The sequence below is a fragment of the Strix uralensis genome, chromosome 6, assembly GCF_047716275.1.
Source record: "Strix uralensis isolate ZFMK-TIS-50842 chromosome 6, bStrUra1, whole genome shotgun sequence".
Classification (NCBI taxonomy): Eukaryota; Metazoa; Chordata; class Aves; order Strigiformes; family Strigidae; genus Strix; species Strix uralensis.
Window position 1 is genome coordinate 14,640,509 of NC_133977.1, and position 19,587 is coordinate 14,660,095.

The window sequence follows — 19,587 nt, forward strand, 5'->3', positions numbered from 1 at the left end:
GCAAACGAGGTTTCCTGCACAATACATTATTCAGCTGGCAAAGGGGTAAACCATTTGCTGTCATGCTGCTGCACTATTCTAAGGTTAACCTTGCATGATTAGCTTTTGCTTTTTTCCCATGCCCACTCTCCATTTCACCACAAGGGGGAGCAGAAACTCCCCACACTTACTACCATGCTATTGCTCAAAAAGAAACCATGACTGTTACAACCACCACCAATGGCTTACTCGGACGTCTTCAGAAACCACTATGGCTTTCCTAAACTTTAATAAACGAGGTAGCATTAAGGAAAATGTGCAGTTACGTCTAAGCATGCATGCTGTCAGCTCAGCCCAGATACCAAAACTTTTGTTCAGAAAAATTTTAGAACAAAAGAGTTCTAAGTGCAGGCACTGCAAATGTATGCCTTATTGTAGAAAAGAGACCATCTCCACATCACACTGCATATAAAGAAAAACAAGAAAAAAATCTACAAAATAAACTTTTGTTACAGAAGAATGTTTATCAACATAGTTTTTATTTGTTACAGAAAGTGTATGTATGTACACATGGACAGTTTCCATATTAACACACAATTTTCTACTTTCATAGGAGCTTGCTGAATTAACAATGTGTTATTTTAACTATAATCATCCCTATAGGCTTTTTCTTGGATGCGTAACACCATTCTCCGAGCATAAAAATCCCTATATTCCTCAGGTAGTTCTTCAAGTGTTTTCAAGGCCCTGTCCAAGATCTGTATAGCTCTAGAGGCTGCCGTGGGATCTTTATTTCCGTAAGTGTCACTCTTATCATAGCACTCAGCAGGAAGGTGCTTCCAAAAGACATTCAGTGCCACTCCAAATTCCTCAGAAATTACATTGTGGAACCACAAAGCTGTAGAGAGAGGAATGTCTAAAATGAAAATTACTATCTGAAACTTCCACTTGACTCATAACAAGTGTCAGAATTGCCCAAACTAAATCTAGTTGAGGAAGAGCCTCAACAACTGTATTTTTTATCTATTTATAAACATTCATCCCTGAATACATCACATTGTACCAAATTTAAGAAGTTCTTAAAGACGTTTATGTTGATCCATAACTTCACACAAAAGTAACAATTGGTGAAGTATAAAGAAATACTCAAATGTAAGCAAATGTGTAGGATGAATATAAGACACCTTCCCTGGTCACCTCACTCATCTCTGCTCTGAATGGAGATACCTGTTTCCATAGATTTAGTCCCTAACCTTGCACAGATTGTCCAAGCATTAATGTAAACCACCAGCATCAGCCAGGTCACCCATGCAAGTTGCTAATCTTTTCAGAGTAGAGTCATAAGGCTTCGCAATTGAATTATCATGGCTGTGGTAAGGAAGCAAAGACATTTTTGCCTTATGTAGTACATTTTAAAAGTAAGTTTAATATATTTACCCTACTTAAATTTTAAGCGAAAAGACTGAATGCTGTGCTTATTGCAGCTTAGTTGCATGTATGTGCAGAAGACATAGAAAAGCTTATTCTGAGAAATGAACAAGAAGTTTCTTTCAGGTTAGGAAGAGGGGCTGCTTCTACCTTCTCCATAATGACCACACGCATTTCTCAAAGAACATCTCCTTTGTTTCAATGATATGCATTACAGAATGCTGACAAAGCTAGCATCATTCTCTAGACTCAAAAATCCCTGTACTCCCCAATCATTCTTAAGAGTGCTGAGTGTCTGAAGTTGGGACCAGCACACCTACTGGCAAAGACAAACTAGTATCTGTACTACATAGAACGGAATGGAAATTATGTATGCTGACATTAGCAACAGCATGACATACCTTTCACTAACTATAACCAAAAGTTTCTTTAGAAAGAAACAAAAATTTTAAGTTCAAGATTAAATGAGTCGAAGGCTAAAAATCTATTTTAAAGCTTCCTAAAAACCTACTGCCTTCTTGTTTATATTGCCCAGATAATACGAAAAGAGAATAAGTATCTACCATAAGCTCATGATGAGTTAAAATAAAAAATTAGTAACAAGTAGGAGTAGCTCAACAGGAGTAATTCAAATGCCTTTCCCCGATCACCAGAATTTTGTCATCTCAGCCCAGGAAGCAGCTTTATATTTTCTGCTTGTGCAGAAAAATGATTAGGATTTGTCTTTCCATCCCCCAAAGGTGATTATACATTTCTAGAAGGTCCAATAACTCTACTATCTGTAATTCCCATCAAATCACATACCTCGCAGTTCTTAAGTGACAGAGCTACAGAAGAACAGAAATAGTACTTCACTCAAATTCCATCATTAGAAAACTCAGGTCACTGAAAGTAATTTCAGATTTCATAAATTGATTTTATAGTGCTAATCTATTAAGACACAAATTCAGAAGCATACAGTGCAATCCTGAGGGAAGGTAAGATTTGTAGGTAGATATAATACCTCTTATTAGACTAATTAGTACAGTTGGAAGAAGTGGACAAGTTTTGCCAATGTCTGTTCAAAAACACAACATGGTCAGGAACTATTTGTTACTAACCTGGAATAAATAATACATCTCCTGCTTCCAGAAAACATTGATAGCGCTTGGCTTTCACAAAAAGAGGATATTTCTCTAAGTCTGGGTTATCCACATCCAGCACCTCTGACTTAGTACCTAGGAAAGTGTTCAGAAGTAATGAATAAAGGTTCCTACTCTTCCAACAGTAACAAAGCATTATCACATTGCTGGAAATGGTAGTTCCTGAATCAAATTTAATACTGGTTCGGTAACTATTCTAAAAAACAGGGAAACCTGAAGGCACTCCTCATTTACTGAAGAGACATTTTCTCCTGTAACTGCAATCTTATTAACAGTAAAAGACACTTTCCCTGACATATAAAACACTATTTTGAATCTAGACAGGACACTGTACTCCTCTAATAGTGCTGAAAACAGAACCAGGCAAAGCTGCTATGCTCCTTTGCAAATTTCCTAACCTGCTCCACTAAAATGATTATCTTTGACTAAAGCAAACAGGGTCAGGGTAAGGGACCAAATGACTTCTTTTACATCAAGCCGCCTGTTAGTGATTTTCTTCTACATTGCAACATTTGTGAGCAGGAAAGGCAACTACGATCATCAAACTCTTAACTAGATATATATGACATGCATACCTGATAAATACAAATACGGTGCATCTCGAGGACTATACAAAAACACTCGTTTTTTCCCTGTTACTTGAATTAAGAAGTTATCCATTACCTGGAATAAGCATAGTAAGAGAGATGTCAGCCAAGAGTTAAGAATGAATACATAGCCTGCAACTAATCTAAAATATCATCAGCTTAAAAGAGGGAATTATTAAAACCTTCACATGTTAAGAATTAGCTAAAAGACCTTCCACATATAGTTAATCTAAAAAACTCAAGAATGTGAGTTACTTGACCCCTTAGCTGCACATTCTTGACAAATAGTGTATCTGGAAACACAATATTGCTTTCCAACAACTTTGTGTTTTTCCTTAAATAGGAATCAAGTTCTTCCATCTTAAAACACAGACATACCATAATTCAGACATATAAACCATCAAAATATAATACAAAATATATTTGGGATTCCTTTTCTTTTCCAGTGTTACCCCTACCTCATTTTGCCAACTTTCTATTGATAAAGGATTATTTTTCCTAATTATAATGCAAAAAAATATTTTTCTTATAAAGAAACATATTCAGAATTACACTGCACAATGTTAGAAGACAATCTTATTTGGAATCCACCACACTGCAGCAACAGACCACCACAATCATTGTACAATTACCAACAATCTGGCCATTAGATTAACAAAATGAAGGTAATCTTGAAGGTGAAAATATTGAAAGTTACTGTGTTTCAGATTTTTAACTGAAAAAAAAAGGGGGGGCACAAAATCAAGCATCATCATTTAATCTTACAAGTATGGAATTAGACATAAAACCAGTAAGATACTATGCCCACACAATACATCTATTTAAAATTCACTGTACCACTGAATGTGATTCATTTCACTATTTCAAAATACATGAAGTTTGCCATTAACTGATCTTTGTCAGAGATTTGCACCTTATTATCTCAACTCCGTAATGCCATGTGCAACATTTTATGCTAAATGCATTACCTACATCATAATGTGTCCATAACTGTAATCCAGCTGAGCTGATGCGGAAGACGCTAGAGAAAAACTGTTCCTTCTCAAAATACTCTGGAATCTGAACATCTTCTGCCAAAATAGGAAATTGCTTTCTGATATCTGCAATATCCTGAAGGAAAAAGGACATAACTCTTAGAGAACCATATATGCACATTAAAATAAGGGAGCACTTCTTCACTATCATTTCCCATCATATGAAACATGGGGCTAGGACTTCAGCATTGGTGAACAGCTGAAAATCATGATGCTTTTTTAGTGGTCACCCTTTCAGCATCGACTTGGTCAATGAAGAACAGCCAGAGAGTTGCTTTGAACCATGGCTGCTAGAAATCACAGTAAAGCAGCAAGAGATCATCCAAAATCCTTTCATATTAGTTTACCACAAAAGCTAAAGAATAGGAGGTGAGGAATGTTCTCTTTGGTGATCAGCTAAGCTCTTGTATAACAGCAACTATTTTAGACACTTAGATTTAAATATTCTGACCTAAATGCAGTCAGATTCACAGGCCAAGTGACCATAAACAAGGTGTATGCCTGTACTACGCAGCCAGAGGATGACAACAGGCTTTTAAAAATATTCCTAAACTGTGACTTTACAATATTAGAACTGTAATCTCAAATAACTCACCTTCCTAGCATCTTCACCCACTGATCGCAAATAGTACTTTTCATCCTGAAGAGACCACAAAAAGACAATTGTTTTGGTTTTTTAATAAGAATTACAAGCACACTTAAACAAAGAGCCTGTATTTTCTCATTAATCTAATGCAGGGCTCATTAAAATATGCTACAAATAAATGGCATTTACAAATTCAGCTACTTCATTATACTGCCTTTACTCTACTGCTCCCTGCTGTTCACCTCAAGAAATAGGAAAAATATGTTAACTGACAGAAGAGTAAAGTGGGGGGAGACTTGTCAACTGCTTCAGCATTGCTGTCACTGGATGGATTCAAAGCAAACACAGATTATAATTCAGAACACTGATGCAGGAAGCTATTTCAACTGGCTTCAAAACTTAGAGCACAAAAGGTGAAAAGCATGTCTGCATTCAAAACTGTTTGCTTCCTAATCACAGGTATCTGAAAAACCCTTAGTTTGAACACTGATACGTAAAGATAGCCACACATTTGCTGCTCACAAATTATGTTACAATAAATGTTTTTGTATTTTGATAGCAGATGTAATCAAACTCTAAAATACCTTCATGACATTTTCTTGCAAAACACGTAAATGATACAGCTCCTATTCTAAAGGAAGGTTTGATTTCTAATTTTTATGCTGGAATTTTTGCTCATGTAAGCAGTTTTTGTTAACAGAAACAGGATGACTGAAGTTAACCACACTGTACACATGCAAAACAACTTCCGAGAAAAATTACTTCTCCCCACATTTTTTCCCTTGGCTCCAAGCCACACAAAACAGTTAAATCTAAGATCAAGTGCTTTACTGGAGTAAGACTTTAAATTACAATTCATCGTTTTCCCCCCATATACTGGCAAGATAACTGACAGAAGAAACTGTGACACTAAGGAAATTACCTCAGAAAGAAAGTACTCCTTGTGTTTGACTTCAGCTGCTCTTTGTACAAATACATCAAAAGGCAGAGTTCTGAAATATAAATATTTAAATTTATACAATGAATCAATGTAACAACACATGGTCTAAATGCCAGGTTTAAACTCATAAGCTCCCTTAACATATCTAGTATAACTGAAAATGCAATATGTTGCTCTTTTTTTTTTAATTTAACATGGTGACTAATCAGTGTTTGCAGTGGATGTCTGAAGAGTTCTACCAAGATAGAAATCTTAAACATCTCTGCTTTAGTAAATTGTTCCAATGTATATCCAAACAGAATCATGTAATTGCTGAGGCTGCAAGGCACCTCTGGAGATCCTCCAGTCTAACCCCCTTGCCAAGAGCAGGGTCAACTACAGCAGATTGCCCAGGACAGCATCCAGTTGGGTTTTGCATATCTCCAAGGATGGAGATTCCATAACCTCTCTGGGCAACATGTTCCATTGTTCGATCACCCTCACTGTGAAAGGGTTGTTTTTTTAAAATAGTTTAACAGAATTTCCTGTATTTCAACTTGTGTCCATTGCCTCTTGTCCTGTCACCATGAATGATGAGAAGAATCCAGCTCCATCTTTACTCCCTCCACCAGCTATTTATATACACTTCACTAAGATCCCCTCTTGAGCTTAAGAGGTCTGAATAGTTTGAGTCACCATGCAAAAAATTTCTTCACACTCAAATTAGACTCAAACTGTGGCCAACACCTGACAATACTTGCATAGACTATTTCTCTACAGTGTGTCATTTTTAGGCTTGTTTATTGTACATTTTTAGAAATTTGCAGAAAAGCTCAGCATCAAGAAAACTACTGCAGTCATATACGTATGTTTATATCTGTGCATTTTCTGCTATGAATTTGTGCATGAACACAGATACCAATCTTTATTTGTAGATCTATAAAATTTATTTCAGTTATCTGTTGTCTTTTTTTAAATATGTGCCACCTCAGCTGAGCAGAACACATGAATCTTAGTATTTTCAAGTGGTTTTTTACAGTTTTCCTTGAATTTATTACACAAACTTCAGAAGATTCAAAAAGAATCACTGGGCATTAGAGCCTGTCCCTCTGAAGTCAATAAGTCTGTTACATGTTTATTTAAATAATGGGAGCTTTTCATAAGGATTACATATTTTGGCATCAGTTGATAGCTGAATGGCAAACCAAGAACAAATAGTAATAGGACATGTATTCATTGTTATGAATATTATGTTAGGAATTCAATGTTATGTTCATTCAACTCACCATCTCACATTGTCACTGGATTATGAATATGTTGCACGTAAACATCAGAGCAACCACCAAGTACCCAGGGTTATCCTCAAACAAAAATTTTCAGGATCGTGTTATCCCTTCTACCAGAATGTGACCTGTATCTGATAGTACTTAGACCACTTCTCTAAACATTTTAGGCTTGTTTTTAATAGTCAAATACAACAACCACTGAAGTCAATGGAAAAACAAACAAAACCCAACTGACTTGAGTTGAACTGTTCTATGACGCCCATTTACATTCGCTACTGAAGAAAGTGAGAGAGCAGCTCCATGACAGCTTAAACTGATGAATGCTGGTGCTGCTACAGCTCTGCCCTTCCAGTCTACCCTAATCACCCCATCTCCTCCCTTACACTAGCACTGGCACTCATTTGACCTCATGGTGAACCTGCTTGCAAAGCCCAAACAGCAGGAAAACATTCAGATTTCTGCAACACATCACAATGTGGCTGAATGAGTTCTAGAACCAACACAAAGGCAGGGGTAGGAGCGTGCAACTTACAATAGGACTGCAATACTGGTCACATGCATCAGTTTAAACTCATGGAACAGCAGGTTAAGTCCTCAGTGTTTTTATAAGATCTACTTATTCTCCCTTCAGATTAGAATGGGGGACTTGCTGTGGAAAGGGTCAAAGTTTCCTGAATTTCAGGTGAAGTGGGTGAAAGTCCTAACACCTGTTATAATGAAGCATCATCAGAGCACCTCCATCTGGCTGGCTACAAACCTTGTAAAACTAGCATGCCAGATCAACTGTATGTCAATTCACAGTAACAGATATTCTAGTAAGAAACAAGATAGAGCAAGGAAAAGGAAATATGGAGATAAGGCAAAGTCATTCAAGTACAACCTAATTTCAAAGATTTAAAAATTCATTATGCAGTGAGCAGAATATAGCATGATTATAAGGTGTTTTTTCTTCTGAACAACAGGCTCCACTCAGAGACTTGTAGCTTGTTTACACTTATAGCGTATGCTTCAACCTTCTTAAAGTTCACCAGACTGAACACATCTTGTTCCCACTTAGGGAAAACAAATGACAGCTAAAATAAAGGCATTCACCCTTGAAGAACACAGTGTCTTGAGATTAGATGAACTCTGAAGAAATATTCTGGCAACTACATGAGAGGAGATCAAGAGTCTATGTGACCCACATCAAGATTAAAGAGATGGTGAAATGTGTGATATCCAGTAGTTTGAACATTCTGAGAACTGCACTTGCTCACTTTGAAAGGAGATTGGTTTTAATTAGTAACATCCTTCTAGAGTGGAATAGCATGCCTGCCACATGCCAGCATTCAAAGAGGTTCAGAGACATGGTGAGTCAGAAACTAGCACTATTCAGTAACACTGAAAACACACCATATAATTAAAACAAAATAGCATATCACCTAATATCAAGGGGTTTTGGTTTGTTTTTTTTATCAATGCCAGCAAATGCCAGGCTTGAATTTCCTACAAGGGTGTTCTGTCAAAATATCTTTAAAACACTTCTTTATGCAATCACTTTTAAGGCGGTGTTTGGTCCCTCCTTTCACCCCTGTAGTATTCATTCAGGGTGCTGAGATATTTGTGGAATGAAAAGAGGAGGGGGAAATCAAGGACAGCACTTTGATATGTAATTTAAAGTTTTCACAAAGTATCTTCATATTCTCACCCTCAGCTTCAAACAGATGCACTGTATGTCTCAAAGTTACAAGCACATGCCCTTAAAATACAACAGACCTTGGAATTAAGTACCTATACACAAAGTTCTTACTGAGGAAATCCATCTGTGGCACTGCAGAAACATGAATCTTTACTTCTTTAGATCCTTCGGCTTGGCTCAAGTAATCTACTGTCCATTTGGTTGTGCAAGTGCCCAGTTCCATTCCTTTCAGCACTACCGGCTTTCTCTAAGGAACAAAAAAACCAAACAAACAAAAAAATCAATGGTGAAATGATCATAGCATCTCATGGAAAAAAATCGGAATTAGTTTTTCAAACTAAGTACACGCAAACAAGTCAGTTGAATACTGGGACCCACTACACAAAGTCACAACTAATCTGTTCACAAACAATGTGAATCAGAATGCTGAATGTTGAAACAAAATACAGTAAATCAAGGGCCTGTTTCTCTATTTACTATATCCTCTTTCCTAGTGGGGTAAGAAGACTACGGAGAGGCAAAAACAATTTTAACACTCACTTTGTGCTGGGGCCACTGAGGAATCTAGCCAGACTAAGGACTAGCTTTAGTCATTCTAGCCAGAGCTTGGCAGAAAACAGCCAAAAGACCATACAGTTAAGGTGTAGCCTGTGAGCTATGGTGCTGCTGTAGGTTCTCATGAAGGCAGCTCTTTCCACCTGTAGTAAGGCCCCTCGATGCTGATCACCACAAACAGGTTTGATCCAGCGCACACAAAAATCAGTAGAAAGACACTTTTGCTTTGAATTGGGATCTTGGAGAAAAAGGAAGCAGCGATGACAAAGCAACAAAACCATCACTGTCAAAGAAAATGAACTCGCAGAGAAATCAGCTGTCAGAGCTTTTCAGCAGCTCAGAAGGGATCTGCCTGTGGGAGCTCCTTGCTCCCAAACTCACATTCAACTTAATGGATCACGGCGTCTCTTAGGAAACACGTAAAACCTAAACCTGGGGTTTGTCCGCGCTACCTCTGCCAGGTGAGGAGGCGCCGCGGAAAATCCGCTGTCCTCCCCCGTCCCCCCGTCAGCCCCAGCCCCAGCCCGGGCCAGGCCGGGCCCGCGGCGGCTGGAGCTCCCCCTCTCTGGAGCGGCCGCGGGCGGCTCGGACGCGCCCAGGCGCGAGTAGCAGAGCCGCACCCGGGGGTAGATGTCGCGCAGGAACTGCTCCCGCGTGACCCCAGCCACCCGCGCCACCGGCACCACCGGCTGCTCCCGCCGCTCCATGGCCGTCGCCGCGCCGGCGGCCCGCGTCCGTCTCCCACCGCTCCCCCCGGAAAGAAGCGCTCGCGCACAAGCGTTCCGCGCCTCCTCCCGCTGGGCGAGGGCCGGGAACCAGCAGATTCCTCCCGTCTCTGGGCGGCGATTCCCGCGGTGACCGCTCACTCCTCGGAGCCGCCGGCCACCCGGACCTTCACCGCCTCCGGAGGACGCCCCGCCGCGAGGGAACCGCCGGGGGCGGCGGCTGTTTCCCGCGGAGCGGGAATTGCGGCCGGAGGGGGCGGGGGACAGCGGCCATCATGGCGCTGCGCGGGGCTCCCGCCCGCTGCCGCTGGCTCGCCCGGGCGCTGGCGGCGCCGGGGGCGGCCCGGGTCCCGCCGCCGCCACTGCTGCCCGCCGCCGCCTCGGCCCTGCCGCTGGCCGGGCTGCGCCCGCTGCGGCCCGCCGCGCGGTTCGCCAGCACCGCCGGGCAGGGTCCGGAGGCCGAGGGCCCGCAGCGGCGGGTGGTGGTGGTGAGGATCACCAGCCCCTTCGCCTGGCTCCGCACCCGCTTCTATTACCTCCTCATCCGCCTCTACTTCGACCCGGAGTTCCGCATCGAGGAGTTCACGCGGGGCGCCAAGCAGGTGAGCGCACGAGGGGCGCCGGGGCTCGCCCGGCCCGGGGCCTCAGGGGGACGGGCCCGGCCCCAGCCTGAGGGAAAGGGTGTCCGGGCCGTGCTGGCTGCGGCCCAGCCCGTCGGCAGCTCCCGGGGCGGCCCCGCTGAGCCTCCCGAGGGCGCTGCTGGTGCCCCGGTGTCGTTTCACCCGCGGGCGCTGGAGCGCCCGTCCGCTCTCGTGTGTGAGATAGATGGAGTGTCCCACGTTTGGCGCCAAGTACCTCACTGCTGGGGGAGCAAGGACAGCCCGAGGTGTGCTTCTCTCTAGGCTTGTCTTGTTTTGTCTTCCCAGATTCCAGAATTAAAATGAGCTGAGTTAGCCATCCCCCGAAGTACCATGAAGGAAGGTGCTTCCAGATGTTTTAGAAAGTTTAAGGGGAAATGTATCTCCTCTTAGCTGGTTTTCCTAAAATGACAATGCTTAGGCATGGAGCTGGTGCATATATTTGTTTCTCTAAATTTATAAACCCCATAAGCTTTGTCAACAAAATGTGTCAGAGGTAGTGATCTCAAAGCTAATCATGTAAAAATTACAGAGTTACCTGCTGTGAAACTTCAGTTATCGTATTTAATTTTAAAAAACAGACAAAAAAACAGCTCAAAACACACCAGGTGATAGGGGACATGTAGGAGTCTGGGCCGCGCTGGGAGAAAGTTAGTGCAGACAGAAGAATGCAAGGACGAAGACAAGGCCCGCAAAATAAGGCTGGCAAAAATACACAAGATAGCAGATAAGTGAGAAACACCTGTGGTCAGCAAAAGCACACAAGTCTGAGCAAAACAGGGTATGAGATAAGGGAGTTTTGGCTTTACGTGCTAATTGCAATTAACCAATGCAAATGCTTGTAGAGGCGCGTGAACAGCGCGTGTAGATGACCTGTAGCCTATTAGAAGATAGATGAGTGCGTGTGCGGAACTTAGTAGAGTATAAATGTAACCAGAAAAGGAATAGTAGATATCAATAATAAAAAAGATGGACGACCTGATCATCACATTGGTGTTGCGTCGTTTCTGTTCCCGCACGGAGAAATAAGGACCCCGGCTAATGGTGACCCCGACAGGGACAGAATGTTACAATGCTTAAGATCAACTCAAGACCAAAAACCATACACTGAATTAGTTGCCATGCGTGCAGAACCACCTATTTTACCTTGCTCTGTTTTTTTTGGTTTCACGTGCTGTAGAGTCCTAAACACTGTGCATTTCACCAGTACACTATTTGAATATGTAGAGGCATTAATGTATGTATATATACCTAAAAAATGAGAGGAAAAGGGGAGTTGAGTTTCCTGAAGTTTAGAGACCAAACTAAATTTATAAAGAAATTTTATAAACTGAAGCTTCTGTTTTGACTGAAACCAGGAGATGAGCTGGGAAAAGGGGCAGGGGAACAAAATATTTAGAGGGAAAGACATAGACTGTTTGAATTATCAAAAAGAGAGTAAAACCAACTTATATAGATTACTGTAATGCTTATTTTTTTTTAGTAAGCTGTGCATTCATTTGCCTGTTATCAAAAGGTTTGATACTTTAAATGAGAGACTGAAAAGAAACCTTATATTTTTACCCATTCATGGAATTGCTTTTTTAATGCTGGAGGGCTTCCATTTGGATGGTGATACACAGCAACCACTGAAGTCTTAAATCAAGGAACATTTGGGTAGCTTGTCACATAATGATGGATTTGTCTGAAAAATAAGCCAACCTAGTGTTATTTGTTCATGTATTTCTCTTTTTTTTTGGTAGGCCTTTTCTGTTGTTTCAAAGCTGCTGTCTCAGCGAAAACTTGACCTCCTGCATGAACTTGTATCAGCAGAGGTAAATGCTTTCCATCTCTTACTCTAGCAATTGATTTTGCCATTATGAAGCAACATGCATTCAGCCTGACAGTATCTACAAATACTGCCAGTATGGTTTAATTTGGGAAAAACAGCATAATGCGGTACAGGGTAATTGTTTGTCCTGCTTATGCTTTTTTTATGTTTAATTTCAAGGCATGAAACTTGAAGTTACTGTATTTTAAAAATATATTTATTCTTGCCCTTGAGCATAAGGACCAATTGCTAAAAAGATTGCTGGTGTACCAGAAAGGATTGAAAGGCGGTGGGTTCTGGATGGCAGGCGGAACTGTATACCTCCGTTGGTGTAGGCAGATAGCTGACACTTTCGGTCTGTGCACCAGAATTCAGATGAAGAAAGGAACTGGTTTGTGCTCATCCCTGCTGCACTAATACATTTCCACCCCCGAGCAGGTCATAGAGCCTATTGCTGGTTTGGCTGCAAGACCTCAGGCTTGTGTCATGGTCTCAGGGATATGGCTGCCCTGGCTAGTAAACGGTGTGTTCTGTGTTTTTATGAATTTTTAATTGCTGAAGTTATCTTGGCCTTCCCAGGGGACGGAGGTAGCAGATGCATCAGAGTCAAGTGGAGGAGATACTTCAGGTCTATGTCTGCCTTGTTGTTACTGGATGTCAGCTTGGCCTGCCCTATTGCCACCCATGCCTTTGCAGCAAAAATTTTGGTGCTGTTCTAGCGCATCCCCACAGGACAATCTTGCCTCCTCTCTCTGAGCAGAGATAGCAATAAAATGTGAGTTTGTTTCTTATAGTTGTTTTGAAAGAGCATCTCCACTTCCTCTGCTCATCTTAAATTCTTCAGGTGACCAGGTCAAACACTGATCCAGAGACCTCATGTAACCTGAGCATGCAGTGGATGAGGCTGTGATACCACACTACTTTGTTGTTGCTTTGGCCAGTGAATTTTATACCTGCAAAATGTACTAGAAACCGACGTCTTCTAGTGAAGATCACCTCTTGCTTCCATGCCACTTCTGGATTTCTTATTCAAAAATGGCAACTCAAGTTAGGCTAAAAACTTAGTATGAGTTAAAAATAAGTGCTGCACAGATTCATCCTTTCTTCTGACATGTCTTTCTCATGTGGTGTTTGAGGTGATGCCTCTGTTCAGTTTGTGCACTACACCTTTCTTCTACTTAACACAGCTGTTTAGGTCTTAGGGCACTCAAATACTATGGATGAGAATGCGGTATGGAACTTAAGTCCCAGAGCAATGATTTTTTCAGTCTTTTCTGATTTGCAAGTGTGTAAACTTTTTCTAATGGGAATGTGGATCACCAAATGGCAAAGATAAACTTAGTGGTAATGGAACTGATTTTCAAAGAAATTTGTGAAAGATGACTAAGAAATAATTGAATCAAAAGCTAAGGAGTATACACATAGCAAGAAATCAGCAGTGAGAAGGCAGAGTGTAAGTATGATTGTGGAAGCAAGCTTAACTGGTGTTTTCAGGGCTTACGTGCCTTGCTGTGCAACTTCTGTTTTGACAGTACCTCTTCTAAACATTTTTTAAAATACTTGGCTTTCATTGATTTGAGCAGTAGTAAACGGATCTTCTTTAATATCACTGAATTAGGGTTTGGCAGTGCCCAAACTTCCCAGTGCTTTTTCAGTTCCGCTGTTGTATATGTTGTACAAATGTTTTAGTGATATAGCTAATTTTATTAACTGCAGTAGAAAAGATTGTTACTTCAATTTCCTAATGAAAAACTAAGTGACATTTTTTCTGAATTTAGGTACTTCAGGTGCTGAAGGAAAAGATTTCTTTGCTCCCTGACAACCACAGGGATGCTTTAGCAGCTGACATGGATGCAATCATGTACTCAACAGAAGGAGATGTTCGCATTTACTATGATGATGATGGTATGTTTAGAATTCTAAAACATTTCAGCAGTAGACAGTCTTATTTCCTGGTTTTGCTATTAAGCAGGCGTTCTCCGTACAGATGTGTGTTTGAGTACTGTTTCTCATTCCTTGTTTTTCTGTTTACAGTTCATCTTTATATAATTCCCTGATTTCCTTTTAGACTGGAGAGATTAGTGTTGATAAATCAGTTTTGACTTCTCTTTAGATTTGGCTCATTCCTCTTCTTTTGTAATTTCAGATTTTTACATTATTAGTCCTTAGCAATCTCAAAAACAATTATTCTACTATATGCAGAAAGCTGTTTGCCTCAGCAATGACAATACATCTTCCAAGAAGAATAGTGAAGGCTGGATAATGATATAAATTTTGCTGTCTTCACTTTTATTCTGTTTTCATGGAATATACATTGTTCTGGAAGTTCTTGATTACTTATTTTTTTAAACTAGTGATGAGCTCAAGCAAGTTTTTCTTTTGGTTGAATACCAGCATTATGTGCTCAGTTCACTATCAGACACAGTTGAGATGGTTTATAATCTAACCATGGGTATTCCAAAGAGCATTCCAAATTTTCAGACCCAGTGAGCTTTTTTCCTGTTTTGAAAGATAGGGATTTTTTTTTTTCCTCTTCGATTGCTCCTGAGTTTCAGCTACTCTACATACTTCCATAGTATCAGTAGTTGGCTTTGGACCTTGTGAATCTTTTTTTTCCATACAGTTTGATTATGTACAATGTCATGCAACACTCATGATAAAATACATACCTTTCTACAGAGTGTACTTTAATTGTTGCTAAACAGCATGACTATGGCTTTAAATAGCTTTATTGTTCATTATTCTATCATTCATTCTTTATGACTGAAGTGAGCTGCCCTTCCAGGGTCTCAGTAGAATATATGCTAGGTAGGAAATAGGAGTATTTGGCCAATGAGAAACATGAGATCTATCTTATGCTTTATTTCCACAGGAAGAAAGTTTGTTAGCATCCTGATGCGTTTCTGGTATCTGAATGGTGCTAACCTACCTGATGAAGTACCAGGTGAAACCAAAGTTTTCCAGATTGTGTTTGGTGATGAAAGCACAAAAGAAAAAAGACATCTTTTAACAGCAAACTATGAGTAAGTTTACTTGTCCTTTTTTTTTTCCTCCATGTACATGGGCTAGCTGTGTGGAAAGCAGTTTGGGAACTGAAAGCAGTCACACTGTGCCAATGCAGAACATGGTATGTTTTAATTTACCTTGATTCTAATCTAAATTAGTTCTCATCCAGCTTTCCAGTTTTGAGTCTAGGGCCAAATTTTTTAAATACCACTTAGAGTCATTATGTTATTACCTTGCTTCTGAGATGACATTAATGGGAACTCTTTCTCTGTCAGGAAGAGCACTGGCTGGAGCATTGAATGAGATTTCTGATCCTTTTCTATACTGCTCCTGCAGCTTTCAGGAAACAGGCCAATATAGTTCTTGTTTCCCATTTCTTGTAGCACAACTAACAGCAATGCAGTCAAGCCAAGCAGTCAAGTGTGGTGCTGTTGCCTTGTCACTTACCACACAGAAGTCAGAACTGCAGTTAGCTGAAAAAGTAGCTCACGAAAGAGGAAATTATTTAACCAAATGCTTTCTGCAGAAAGGCAGAACAAAGCAAGCATCACCTGGTGTTCAGATAATTCATGCCACTCTGATCCAAGCCCTCAAAGCATACATTAGGTAGATGGATTTTCATAGGAATGCTTGTAAATAATGTCTGTGTTAGTGTACTGATGTCAGAGTAGTGCAGAAATATCTGCACAGTTGGCAAAATGTAGTGAAAATAACATCCTCCAAAGTTGGGAAAAGAGAGTTTTTGTGTGAGAAATGTAATATAATCAATGACTTCTACACTCACGTTTGAAATGGAGAGACTACGTGGTCTGGTTGATGAGGAGCTCTGAAACAAAGGAAACACTCTGAGGACACCAGTGGTTTTTGCCTGGATGGATTTTTGTGGATCCATCCCTTAAGTGAATTCAGCATCTTCCTTAGTGTTGGAGGCTTCTGAGGCTCCATTAACGTCAAGAGCCTCCCTTTAAAGCCCTAAATATCTTCCTAATCCCCAGCAGAGAGGTCTTTGCAATTATGTGTTTCTTCTGCTATCTACAGTGCTAACCTAAACTCAAATGGGCGAAAAGACTGCAGGCCTTGGAAGCCTAATATTAAGTATTTGGGTGTCTGGAGAAGACAGTTTCCAGGAATGGATTTACATGTAATTGCAGAGCAGTGAGGTTCTACTGCTCTTGTCCACAACGTGCAGGTTACTTGGGAGTGTGAATATTCAGCTTGAAGCTCAGACTTATCTTTAGATGACAAGCAGTCAAAACTGACATGCTCAGGGAGGAAGGCTTTAATGACTACAAAAGGAAGAGGAAGACTGTTTTGAAAATAGGGGGGGATGTTTGCATTTTCCTATCAAAAACTGCAGAATTTTATGTCAGGGAGATTCAGTACTACTGCTAGCTTGATCTTGGATGTATTTCTGAAAATATATTACTTCTTAAAGTATAGTTCAGTAAAAATGAAAATTTTCAGGTAGAATGTATAGCACGTGATTTCCCTTTACAATGCAGTTACCATTGCATTAAATGAAACCCTTTATTTAGAGATGAAGATTTGCCACAAAGCTATATTCATAGTTACTGCTATGAAAACTGAGTGCTTTCTTGATATCAGGGTCTTTACTGTTGCTGCTTGATCCTGTCTGTGGGATCTGAACCAAAACACTGCAGTCAATGCACTTTGTTTCTTACTATAGAATTAATTTTGATGTTTCATTTTGGGACATAAGCATCAGAATCTAAGGAGCTTTTACAGGGATAACTTTGAAGTAAAATATTTCTTCATGATTTCTTGTTGGTATTAGTAGTTCTTTAAGGATCAAGTAAATTTTAACAACTCTTCACTTACTGTCTTTCCTTTTCCAGGTTCCAAAGGGAGTTTACAGAAGGAGCAAAACCAGACTGGACAATTACACGGATTGAACATCCAAGGCTATTAGAATAAATGCCTTCTACAGTCTTTTTATGTACCATTGTACATGTTCTGATGTAACAAATATCAGGCTCTTTTTGGTCTCTTTTTTTTTTTTTTTTCTTCCTTCTCCTCCAAAAGAGGAATGAATTTTGTATGTTTGATTTTCCAGAATTGTTTCTGAAATTTACACTGTGCTGCAGCATTGCAATAAAGCCTTTTCCCTGGAACAGGCTAGTACAAGTTTAATTGGTACTAATGCTCATCCAAGGCATTTACACAACGCAGTTTCATGCAGGCTGGTATTACGGGTATGTCGACTTCTTATGTTCTGAGAAGAAATGGTACCACTTGAAGATAACGCTTTCATGGCTGGCGGCCCTTCTGAGTTATTTTCCTATGTTTCTTTTTTTCCTAGGGACTGTACAATATATAGCTGAATAGTACGCAAGACGAAATAGAGGTAGATGAACTTCTTAGATTGTCTAGCCTCAGCAGTTCATTTTGAGGTAATCTTGTTTTTGAATATATTTAGGATTAAGAAGGTTAGAGCCAATATCAGTATTTGGTATAGGATTGGAGTAAGAAAAAACTTTTAGCATTGCACTGGGAAAATGGATCAAAGACATATTTACATATATTTTGAAAAATGAAAACAACATTCCCTTCAATTCACTAACATACAGACAATTGCAAGTTTAGAAGTTTATGAAAGAAAAATCAGTCAAAACAATGAATTTAAAAGAGGACCTAACAGTGAAGCTAAATGACGTCCTCTGTTTGAAATGCTTGTTGAAGAAATGAGCAAATCATTAAAATTAGATATTGCAACTGAAAAATTTCCCAATTCTCAGATTATCTCTGTTTCGGGAACATGAGAGTCCTGGTGTAAGTAGCTTGAGGTTTTTATATGCAGATCAACAGGAGATCATTATAACAGGGTTTTTTATCCCCTAGCTCAACTTTACAGTTAACTTTCTACCTGGGCATGTTGTAGAGATTCGTGCAGTGTTTTGGAAGTGTAAAGTATAATTACTGTGATTCACAGTAGTTGTGATTGAAAGGTATAAATTACGTTTTCTGTAGTTCAGCTCTTCTGATGCAGTGATTTAATGAGAAGAATGTTTAAAGCTTATCAACATGTTTTTTATGTCAAATCTTGGCAAAATAATTAAGGTATTTTGTTCTGCCTTAGCAGCAGCAGCCTGGCCTTATAATGGAGAATTTGTGATTTGTCCTCTGGACAAAGTTCAGTGATGACAGAGAGCCTTGTCTTCCGGGAAGATTTTAAAATTATATATAGCCATTTTGTATGCAGTCAATCTGGAAAAGTTGGAGGCAAAGTGAAAAATGTTTATTATTCTGTGGGCCATGTGCTGGAATGATGCTAAATGGTAGTATGTCCAGTTTGAATGATGCGCTGCAAGAAGCTGCAATCAGATGTAGGACATAATAACAGGAGAAACAAGCAGAACACTAGTGAGGTGTGCAGATGCACTTCTAAAAAAAGTCATTATTATGGAGCAAAAGAAGACAAAAGCCAGTGAAGCCATCTATATTCAGGAGTGTTTGCTTTCACATTTATGTAACAGAGGTCTATCTAGAAATGCTGGCGTATCTTCATTTTTAATTTGGGTTACGTTATTAGTATATTTTTTGTTTGGTTAGATATATCAAAATGGGAGTCTCTGTCATGACTGAGGGATTACCCTTTTACTAGTGAGTACTCCATTTTTGGAAGCAAAGGCAGAGTTAGACCCTTCTGTATGACTAATAATGAAAAATTTTTTTTGTTTTATTCGCAATAAAATTGTGACTTGATATGAACATACTCAAAATTGATGATAACACGGTTTTTCTGAAAAAAAAAAAAGATGTCATTGGAAATTTACATGCACTATTTTATTCTTTCAGAGTTGTGTTTGTCTTGGGGGTTGGGGGGGGGAAGCAGCAGTTGGATGTTTAGGTTTTTTTCCTCTCTAATCTTCATTTTAAAAATTATGCTGGAGACTACAAATCTCCATCAGATGCAGAACTACCCATGGACTTATTGCACCATAAATAAATCAGAAAGGCACATAAATTACTAAGCTTACTGTACTGAAAAGTAGTTTACTTTCACAGTGAATAAAACCAGTGTAATTAAACTGGATTTACAGTCTAATATTGGCTTCAGAAAAAAAACGCCACAACCCCCACACTCCACCCCAACCCCCCAAAACAACCCGAAACCTAACTTGGAAGGAATGGACAAATGTACATCTTAAAGAAGTTTACAGGAAGCTTTGACTCCTTTTTACTTGCCATCCATA

At 39.8% G+C, this 19,587-nt stretch overlaps 2 protein-coding genes across 7 annotated transcripts; one reads left to right on the plus strand and one right to left on the minus strand.

Annotated features, from left to right (window-relative positions):
- Nucleotides 1-499: 499 nt before the first annotated feature.
- TYW5 (tRNA-yW synthesizing protein 5) lies at nt 500-10,083 on the minus strand. Of its 4 annotated transcripts, none has more exons than XM_074872790.1 (8): nt 9,815-10,077; nt 8,732-8,886; nt 5,679-5,748; nt 4,766-4,810; nt 4,109-4,246; nt 3,125-3,212; nt 2,508-2,624; nt 500-877 (listed from the first exon to the last, which is right to left on the minus strand). In XM_074872790.1, exons 1-8 carry the CDS (start codon nt 9,899-9,901, stop codon nt 621-623), a joined length of 957 nt encoding a protein of 318 aa, XP_074728891.1. In that variant the 5' UTR covers nt 9,902-10,077; the 3' UTR covers nt 500-620. The 4 variants fall into 4 exon arrangements, with proteins under 4 accessions (XP_074728891.1, XP_074728893.1, XP_074728892.1 ...); XM_074872792.1 differs by lacking the exon at nt 9,815-10,077 and adding an exon at nt 9,576-9,681; XM_074872791.1 differs by lacking the exon at nt 9,815-10,077 and adding an exon at nt 9,180-9,560.
- Nucleotides 10,002-19,106, plus strand: MAIP1 (matrix AAA peptidase interacting protein 1). Of its 3 annotated transcripts, XM_074872796.1 has the most exons (6): nt 10,004-10,521; nt 12,300-12,371; nt 14,146-14,272; nt 15,240-15,311; nt 15,437-15,494; nt 17,230-19,106. In XM_074872796.1, exons 1-6 carry the CDS (start codon nt 10,195-10,197, stop codon nt 17,306-17,308), a joined length of 735 nt encoding a protein of 244 aa, XP_074728897.1. In that variant the 5' UTR covers nt 10,004-10,194; the 3' UTR covers nt 17,309-19,106. The 3 variants fall into 3 exon arrangements, with proteins under 3 accessions (XP_074728898.1, XP_074728897.1, XP_074728896.1); XM_074872797.1 differs by lacking the exon at nt 15,240-15,311 and having other exon boundaries at nt 10,002-10,521; XM_074872795.1 differs by lacking the exon at nt 15,437-15,494 and having other exon boundaries at nt 10,025-10,521; nt 15,240-15,390.
- Nucleotides 19,107-19,587: the final 481 nt, after the last annotated feature.